This window comes from Solanum tuberosum, unplaced genomic scaffold (assembly GCF_000226075.1).
Source record: "Solanum tuberosum cultivar DM 1-3 516 R44 unplaced genomic scaffold, SolTub_3.0 scf00213, whole genome shotgun sequence".
In the NCBI taxonomy this organism is placed as follows: domain Eukaryota; kingdom Viridiplantae; phylum Streptophyta; class Magnoliopsida; order Solanales; family Solanaceae; genus Solanum; species Solanum tuberosum.
The window spans coordinates 64,389-74,825 of record NW_006239141.1 but is presented as its reverse complement, the minus strand read 5'-3'; the positions used below and the strand labels follow the sequence as shown (position 1 = coordinate 74,825).

The window sequence follows — 10,437 nt, the reverse complement described above, 5'->3', positions numbered from 1 at the left end:
AAAATCAAAATTGCCCACGCACCAGATGCTAAGCACTGGGCGTGAGGTGGGGTGTTAAAGAATGACAAAAGTCCCACATCGGTGGTTAATGAGATGGGTGGACTCCATATAAGGCTTGGGCAATCCTCCTCCCTTTGAGATAGCTTTTGGGGTGTGAGTTAGGCCTAAGACCTAATTTAACAATGAGAAGTATGAAGATGTTGGAGAAATTGATCATGTTAAAGATATAATCAAATGGGGTAGTTTATATTTGCTTAAACTCTTTGTTCCTCCAAATAATTCTTCAGCAAGAATCTACTCTCAGGTACTAATCAAGAATCTGAATTCAAGACTATTTTGAGTTAATCATCGAAAACATACATGAACTATCACTTTTTCATGAGTTTCACATCTCAACTGTCAATTGTTCTCTTTTCCTATCTGATTTATCACCCATATGTGTATTAAAACACACCGCGAAGCTGACTAGGCCAAATCAGTTGTTCCCTTTTCCTACCTTAACTGTCACCGTATATTCAACTAGGCTTATTTTAGTACATAGATGGTGATAGTTCAGGTAAGAAAAGGGAATCGCTGATAGTTGGAGTGTGAAACTCGCGAAAAATGATAGTTCAGTTGTGGTTTGGACCATTATCTCTAATATTTTCGGATAAAAGTTTCAATCTTTTGTTGATTTCTCATTTCAGGTTGGAGGGAATAATTCAAATGCTGAGAATGATCTAACTTGTTGGCAAAGGCCAGAAGATATGAATTACCCAAGGCTTGTTTCGGTTTGTGACATTAGTACTGCTTCAGACTTAGCAGGGGAAATGGTAGCAGCATTGCCAGCTGCATCATTAGTATTGAAAGAAGATAAGGACGTTTCAGAGGAATTGGTGAAAAATTGCAGAGGAATTGTTCATTCTTGCAAATAGAACAGCGAAGAAAGGAAAGTACACGACGAATGATGAGTGTGGAGGACATGCTAGGCAATTTTATAACTCAACTAGTTATAAAGATGAATTGGTTTGGGGTGGACTTTGGTTGTTTTTGGGTCGGAATTCGTGTGATGGTTCAAAAGTCATTTCAAATATTCTTCGCACCAACTTTTCACATGACACGTTTGAAATCTTAGTGTAAACGACATTTTGGTATATTCTATATATCTTTAGTTTGAAACCACAACATTCAAAAGTCATTTTTACTTTCTTAAATTTCGTGTCAAGTAAAAAACAGACTAACAAATTGAAACGAAGAAAATAGTAGTTTCTTGACATTGTTTAGATAATTAATTAAAAGGTTCATTAAGCACAAATAGTTACATCAATTCTATAACTAAGCAGTAAAAAAGTTTACATATGCAAGACACGTCTTATATTAAATCGTTTGATGCAAACACCGGGTGCATTAGTACCTGGTGTTTACATCAAACCACACAATCTAATCTTATAATCGTGAATTAGAATAAAAGGTACACATCCCATTTTGGTGCTTACAAGTACGTAGATATGTACCAAATGAAGTGTACGTTCACATAACTGAACTTGGGATGTATATTTTACATAACAAGCAAAAAAAGGATAATGGTTAGAAAACTTTTAAAAAAAAGTTATATTTACAGCTAGCTTGTCACATTTTCATCTTCAAGTAGATTTTAACATATCAAGACCATATGCACCCTACAAAATAAAGGTTAAATAAACAATTAGCAGAATTAAGAAGAAAATAATTCTTATTGGATCATTATTAGTGTAGAGTTGAATATAATTAGAAAATAAATTATATTGAGATCGATCTTACCAAAACGTCGTGAATTTCTTTTAACAAAGGTGTCAATAGTGAAATGAAGGTACGCAATTCCTTCTTAAAATCATCGTTATTTTTATCTTTGCCCTTCAGAATTGTGATTAACCCCTTGCTCTCTGGCACTAGCTTTAGTGCTACCTGCAGAATAATTTTTTGTTTAATTTTCAGATAAAATAACTTAATAACATATTTTTACACTATATAGCGGCCCATCAAAATAATAGCCTGAACTTTTTTTTAGTATACTAATGTTGTGTGTATATATAAACACACACATATAATACACATATTTTATACATAAGTAGTGTATATTTTTGGGATAGTTACGATCCTAAACAGTTCGGCCAACTAGTTTATAAAATATGTACAGTATGTAAATGTTGTGTATATACATATTTATTCACAATGTATACACTATCAATGTATATTTTAACCATGTTGGTAAACTAGTTGGCCGAACTATACACATATTCGTGACTTTCCCTATACTCATAATTCATGTGAATAGTAAAAATTGAATATAGAAAAAAAAAAAAATGACCTTGAAGGCAGCTGAAGAGATCCATCCATGCCATGGCTTAAGGGTGTTAGTGTAAGATTCTTGAACAGCTTGCACCATGTTCCTCTCTAAATCATCCGCCAGTAGTTGTAACAATGCTAAGGTGAAATCCAAGGATCTGCAAGTATATATCCAATATTCTAAAATACTAACTTCAAACCAATTTTTACGTCGTTAATATAAACATTTTTTACATTATCGAGTCATTCAAAGGATATCTGAAATAAAACATGTTACCTATCATAACAGGTACTGATGATATGATGAAGTAAAAGTTATATACACTGGTAGTGCATATTATTTACACTCTTTAAAGTAAACTCATGAGCTAACACTAGTATTCCATCCTAATTTTTAGAAATACATACATTCACGTAAATATAAATTAGAGAGATGGATCAAGAATTTTAAATTTGATGAGTTCAAATTATGTTTAAGCTTGCATACGTACAACTGATTTCATTATCTAGGATTTATAGGTTCAAAACATAATACTTTATAAGTTGTTTTTTACTAATTTTCTACATCCATTTATATTTAGTGTCTATAATATTTGATTAAATTTTATTAGTTCTCCTTAATTATAAGAACCTTCTCTAAATACTTGGTGAATAGAAAGAAAGTGACCACCGAAAGATGTGGTGTAAGTGGATGAGGTTGTTCTTTCCTTAATCAGAGGTTTCATATTCGAGCCCTAAATATGAAATAATTTTTTATAGAAAACGCTGCCTCGAATGGGTCCAACCCAAAGCAAAAAAAGTATAAAGAAAGTGAAAATATGCAAAGTGTTAATTTACCTGGTGAGCCAAAGAAGAGCTTTGCAACAAGTTTTAGAACACTTTGTTCCTTTGCCTTCACTAATTATCTCTTTCTTTAATATCTCAACCATATTTGAGTAGAGAGCAGGGTCTGAATCATGCACCTTTTCCAATTTCTATACATTTGATATACAAAAATAAACTATATAAGTAAATGTTAAAAACAAGAAACTAAAATTAATATGTACAATGACGTATTAGAAACAAACAAAGAAGGGCAAAATTATGCACGTAATGGTGTAATGTAATATAATGTAACGATCGAATAAAGTGGATAAAAATCATAAGAGCTTTAGTATTTTAATTTCTCATAAAGAAACTAAAAACACTATTATGTGACTATTATTGTTCCTATACGTGTTTAAATTTTAGTAAGTTAAAAGCTATTATTCGATATTTATATTAGTGGAAAAGTATTTACGAAACTAAAATAGTCAAAGTGTAGTAGTACTTATTTATCCACAAAAAGTTAAGATGAAGAAATTTTGGCAGCATCAGGCTTCTGAAGCTACCAGTAATAATGTACGTTGGGGGCCCAGAATTAAAATCCAAATCGTGTGTTTTACACATACCATATGAAAATACCTTACAACTTTATCCACATAGTACAAAAAAAATAAAAATTACTCCATACAACAAACATTATAAATCACTCTATTAATATTATAAGAGATATTTTAATTGAAATTGCTGTAATGAACAATATATACCTTTAAAATATATTATTAAATAGTGCAAGGGTAAAAAGTCCTTCATAAAGTTTGATATCGTAACAGCAATTTCGGCCAAAATTAAAGTATTTTTCAGACTCTTTTACCTTTTATTAAAAAAAATTAAAATCAAGAAGAAAAGATGAATTTTGGAATAATAATTATTAGGATAAGTGATAACTATCTGAAAAAACTTAACTCGATCATATCATTGGTTTGCATGTTCAAAAAGTCTTCATTTACAAAAGAATTACTCTCTTCGTTTCTATTTAAGTGTTTTAGTTTGTATGAATATAATTTTTTTAAAATTTTTTATTATATTAAATTAAAAATATATATATAACATATTAAATCTCATAATTTTAAATTTGTGATATCGAAATTAAAACTGAGATTGAGATAAATTAAAATAAAAAAAATATGACGGATAAATTGAGACGAAGAAAGTATGTATGATTGTACTTACCTGAATATTTTGAAATATGTCTTGTCTCAACACAGCCATTGTCGGCCCTATCTTATCTTCAAATCATATCATCGTTTCACAACAAAACAACAATTAATAACAAACCAAATCCACAATAATTATCCAAGAATCATTAGAATTAAAAAAAAAGAAGAAGAAGAATATTATAGTACTAACCAAGAACTTGAAGGACTAAATTGGAGATAGAGAGAAAAGGCATAGTAGGAATATGATAATTATAATCTTTATCATCATCATGATTAGCAACAAGATTAAGAGCAGTTTGTTGTTGATCATGTTTAATTAATTTGACTTTGATGAGCTTCATCATAGATAGTTCTTCAATACCAATTGTTATTTCTGTTGACTCTACTTCCATATCTCTTCTTCTCTTCATTTCATCAAATTATACACTTTCTTCTCTGACCACTTCATCTTAGATATATATAGTGACAAAACTTGTTAAATATTAATTACCAAATTTAAAAAATATGTTCACCAGCTGTTTTGGTCATTGTTATCGTCACATGACTAAAATATTATACTAACAATATTATTTTTTTGCTCTAAGAAATATTCTTTTCAACGGCTCTCAAAGTGTTGGGAGCATTTGAAATCGCTCTATAAAATCAGAGCTCATAAAGTTACAATTTTGACTTAGTCAATTTCTGTCCTTATAATACGTACTATTTTTTCTCTTTTTTTTAGAGTCAAACAATATGAATTTTGATTAATATTTTATAATGTATTTTTTTTCATCATATTGATATGAAAAAAATTGCAACTTATAGTGCTTTTTATTTAATTTTAAAATATTAAATTAATATAATCTAATTTAACTTTAAAAATTAGTTAGATTAAATTTTTTTAAAAATACAATATAACAAGTAAAAAGGGAATGGAGGAAGTATATGTTTTCTCTTGCCTTACATATGAATTTAACTATATTATAATTTAAGATTCAAAATGAATATCGAAAGAGATGAAAAGAAAAATGATACTCTCTCCAATTAGGACAGGTGATTTCTTTTATTAATTGACCTTGAAGTTGTCATTTATCGTATTAGTATAAAGTATAATTTAATCAATTATTATTGTTTCGTGTTATCCCTTTGAGTATTGGGTTAGAACTACTCAATAAAAACGAAAATTTCCAAATTAAATAATACTCTCATTTATTGAACTTCTTTTTAAAATAAAATAAATAAATTGATAATGGCACGAGTCTAGGGTAGAACCATCTGTTGGAAACTTGGAATGGGATTACTCACAGTATTTTGTATGGAAAAATCGGAAATATTTGGTTATATTGACTTATGATATCCTACATTTATAAAATTTGTAGCTTGTATTGGTGATATGGATAACAATCTTTATACTAATATGGAGTTTTTTGGTCTCAAAATAATTGTTGCTTTAGCTAAAAAAATATATATACTTCTTATGTCTTCCTTCACTTTTCTTTTTAGTCAATAAGATATTAAATAACAAATTTTTAAATATTTATTTTATCTTACTAAAATAATTTATAGTCACTCGTTCATTTTTAAAAAAAAATAATATTCAATTTTTATTAGGCATAAAATAAGTTAAAGCGATATTAATTTTAAAAATAGAAGGAATAATGCTTTTTAAGATACTCTATATATTTGGATGACAAAGAGATAATTGGCTGATTCGTTGAATTAGATTCAAGATTCAAGTATTACCATTGGAGGTATGATTGTTTACTATAATTTAAATAGTATTTTCTGATTTATTTTAAATAATCTTTTAATTATTTTGCGTCCACTAAAATATTGACACATTCTTATATAGAATAGTTAAGATACATTATTATTATTATTATTATAAGAAATTTTTACCTAATCAGATTATCCTAGTCAATATATTACGGATAAACTTTCTTAAAAATCATTAAAGACATATATTATTATAATTATCACTGTACATGAAAAAAGACCATTAAATGAAGAGAAGGTGACGATGGGGTTGTGGGGAGAGGTTCTAAGATAATTAGCATTATTTTTTATTATTTTTTTAGCACGATCTCACCCCTGAGAATTATAATATTTAAATAAAATGGTTATCGAAACTTATAACATGAGTAATTTATTTAAGTTTTTGACTTTTCACCCAACGTTGTAGTTAATTTGTTAATCAGAGGAGGATCAGGGAAATTAATGTTAACTCCACCACATGATAAATCTTCAAACTTTTGACACTAGTCATGTTCTAAGCCCATAACACGTATTGTTATAATTGATTTAGAAAATCTCACAAATTTATTATTTCAACGATGTGATTAATTTAAAAAAGTTGGTATTATGTGAACTCTTTGTATTGTTATATAACTTTACATTTCTTCGTCTTTTTTTGTATGTGAAATACACATAAAATATCACATGTACTCCTTTCATGTCCTCATTATCGCTCACGACTATCACATTATATAATATCCCCCATCTATTAGGATATCAACTTCGATAAATTTCAAGAAATTGAAGAATTAAAAGTGGACGGAGGTAGTATATAATTTCAAGATTGAAGAATGTATCGACACTTTACTGTCCTCATTCATAGGATATATATATGAGGAATTAACAATGCTGCTATTATTGCAGGAAGCATATCATGTGAATTTGTTCTAATATGTCCAACAAAATGTCTAAAACAAAAATAATTTTAATTTTAAAAATAGGAAAAAGAGCAAATCTCATTATTGAAAAACACAATTAGTTCATCAATTATTATTAAGGTTTGATGTTTCCCAACAGCAACGTAAATGGATAAGGTCAAACACATGAAGGTTAAAGAGTTTCTGGGAGTTCTCTACTTTTATTTTGTTTTTCCTTTTTTCAATTAAATTATCATATTTTTATTTATATTCTTTTCGTTTCAAATTATCTATTATATTCATCTTTTATTTAAGAAAATATTACTTCTTGTGTCCATATTTTTTTTTTTTTTTGAGATGTAAGACACTTCAAAAAATTAATTAAAGATATTAAATTAAGGAACAATTTATTAATATTACACTTTTTATTCTTTTCAGACTTTTCTTAAAACTAGAAATAGTCATTAAAAACATGGGTAATGTTGGGGGGAAATCAATTAATCCATTTGTTTCATATTAGTTGTCTCTTTTTCTCTTTACACCCCCATAAGAAATCATACATAAGAAAGATAATTTTACTAATTTATAACTCCTTAAAATACTTTTTTTTAACGAACTTATTTACACTTTTAAAAATAAATAGTTGACAGTCATGTAGACGATTTTTTTTTAATTCTATCTTGAATTTGTATTGATTCATTGGAATGGATGAAGTAATTAGAAGGGATTTTTGACATCTTCACCTCTCCATCAATATATGAAAGACAAATATCGCATAGGTCAAAGTAGCTCTTGCTTAGTAAATTCAAATTTGACCAAGAACTTTCGAAAAATATTTATTTAATGGTAAGTGATTAATTTACTTTCAAAAACAAATAATGCTAGTGGTAAAATTATAAACAAATAAATTATCCTGATATTTAAAAAAGATAACTAGTTTTTAGTTGAAAAATGACAATTAAGTGTGAAGGAGTACCATTTATGCCAATAAAAACCATATAAACTCGACGATACTTTTAAAATATATATATATAATAAAAATTAGGTCCATATACCTCGTAATTTGCAGGACAATTAATTGAGCTTTGCATTTCAAATTTGAAGATTATATTATAAGACCCTCCGTTTTATTTTACTTAGTTCTTATATGAAAAATAATTTTCTTTTTACTCGTTTACTTTAGTAAATGAAGAAAAAAGTATTACTGTAATTTCCTATCATTAAATAATTATCTAAAATACTTATCTAATTTAAAATTTTAAGAGATAATTTATCATTTGTTTTAAATTTTCCCTTATATAAACTATAGTCATTTTCAAATCATTAAATTTATTAGAATCAAAATTTGATAGAGTAAAATTATCATTCTATTTATTATTTTTAAAGGTATGTCAAGTTAATACTGAACAAGTAAAAATTGAACATAAAGACCAAGTTTAATTTTTCAGAACATATTTAACAAAGTTAATTTAGTATAACAAATTTCCAATAAATACTTTCATAAAGATAAAATCAAATTAATATGAGCCGAATAAAATGAATCGGAGTGACAAGGTGATGAGACCCACCGCCCAAATATAAGATTCCTCGATATGCTTTGCTGTTAACTTCAGATGAAAAAATATAACAAAAAAATATATTCCTCTTTCGTACGTCCACTAACAAATATTATTAAGAAAAAATTAGGCCTCTTTGCTTGGATTCATGAATCTAAAGAATATATCTTTGTTTATTTTTGACTATTTTAATTTGTTAATTTTAAATATTCATAATAATTGCTGTTTAATTAACGTATTAATTTATATTATATATGTTCTTGATCAGATAAGAGAGTGATCTAACACTAAATATTGCATATATAGCTGTAATTGTTCCCCTTGGGTTGACCTATACAAAATTCAAATCCACTTATCAATTAGCAATAATAACAGTAATTAGGTCCTAATTACCTGATTTAATTTGTTAATTACGTGATTAAAATTCTGAACAGGCATTTAGACGAAAAAAAACTTGATCCATTAATTAAAGAAATTATAAACATGCAATGATTGATTAGCTAGGAAGTGAGCCGTTAAATTTCATGCCAAACACGAACTATATATAAGCTGACTAAAAACACATTTATTCTTATATTTTTAAATATATAGCTGACTTAAAAAACATATAATAAAATCATATTTAATATATAGCTGACTTAAAGCATATCTGTACTCATATTTTTAAAGGAATAATAATGCATTAATTTGATTGTGAGAAAGTAAAGGGGCCTGTCACTTAGGTAGGAAAAAAATATTCTAAATAAAGGAGATTAATTAGATGATGAATTATGGACCAAAATATAAGTAGATTAATGATGAGTTTGTAAACTCAATTTTGAATTTATTTCATGCAACAAATGTGCACCCCATCTAGACACACAAGATGTTGTATTGCAAAATTAAAGAAACAAAAATTTAATCTAGGTTGACTAGTAGAACAACTTTTTATTTGTCAATTTTATCATAAATTTTGTTTAATAATTACTATTTTAGGAAATTAAGAAGACATTCACTTATTTTATTTTTATTAATACATTGTTCAAATATATGATTCATACATTTTCTAAAGAAATCTTACCAATTAAACACTTGACAAATGAGCGATTTCATGAAATAATCTTTTTTTTTTTTTAATTTTTCACCTGATGTTCTATATATCTGCATTGAAGTTTGACTAACACTTTAGAAAGTTCCATGTTAAGAATAAAACGTTTCCTAACAAAGATGACTTCATATTTGAGAAGACTTTGAATCCGAGAAGAAGTACTTATCCACATTCCACTCCACCACAACCTCGATTGAAATAATTGTTTAGATTAATGCTACTAGTATATAGTTTAATTAAGCAACCAATAAGAGGGAACAAATTTTATGAGTTTAGTACAGTGACAGTACATGCTAAGTACTTAGTGAGGTTGTTATGTTGTTATCAATGGATAATTAAAAAATGTGAGTAGGCCCCACATCAGATACAAACTTCCCCTAATAAGAACTGGACGAGGTGGCTAACACCTAAATGGCAAGGTGTTAACTGTTAACTAGTAAAAATATTACTCTATATTTTATATAAACTAGATAATGTAATAATATAAATGGTATATTTTGGGGCTAATAACCGAGTTTTTGAAGTGATTGTTTGCGTGGATAAAGGAATAAGTTTTTTTATCACAAACCTGTACTTTCTTTGACGCTATTTAAGGCATAATAAGACTACCCACATACAACATTTTTGAAATATTTTATGTTGTCAATTATCATGATTTATAGTATTTTTACGCAATTTTTAAATATAAAAAAAATAAGACAAATAAATTAAAATGGACCCAATATATGTTATTTTTGTTGTCTCAATTTATGTGACACAAATGAAATTTGGAGAGTCATCCAAATTTTCATATTTTTTTTAAAAATGTTTGAAGTTATTAATTATTGTGATTTATAATA

General features: G+C 27.3%; 1 protein-coding gene across 1 annotated transcript; it reads right to left on the bottom strand.

The window, feature by feature from the left end:
• Nucleotides 1-1,351: 1,351 nt before the first annotated feature.
• LOC102589805 (glycolipid transfer protein 3) lies at nucleotides 1,352-4,820 on the bottom strand. The gene is made up of 6 exons (XM_006356209.2): nucleotides 4,516-4,820; nucleotides 4,339-4,394; nucleotides 3,142-3,278; nucleotides 2,327-2,462; nucleotides 1,780-1,923; nucleotides 1,352-1,658 (listed from the first exon to the last, which is right to left on the bottom strand). The coding sequence occupies exons 1-6, from the start codon at nucleotides 4,733-4,735 to the stop codon at nucleotides 1,623-1,625; spliced, it is 729 nt and encodes a 242-aa protein (XP_006356271.2). The 5' UTR covers nucleotides 4,736-4,820; the 3' UTR covers nucleotides 1,352-1,622.
• Between the last annotated feature and the right edge of the window lie 5,617 nt (nucleotides 4,821-10,437).

Coding starts and splice junctions, on each gene's coding strand:
- LOC102589805 (XM_006356209.2), bottom strand. CDS start 4,735: ATGAAGAGAAGAAGAGATATGGAAGTAGAGTCAACAGAAATAACAATT. Junction 3,279..4,338: donor ACATATTTCAAAATATTCAG/GTAAGTACAATC, acceptor TCAAATGTATAG/AAATTGGAAAAGGTGCATGA. Junction 2,463..3,141: donor GCTCTTCTTTGGCTCACCAG/GTAAATTAACAC, acceptor ATATACTTGCAG/ATCCTTGGATTTCACCTTAG.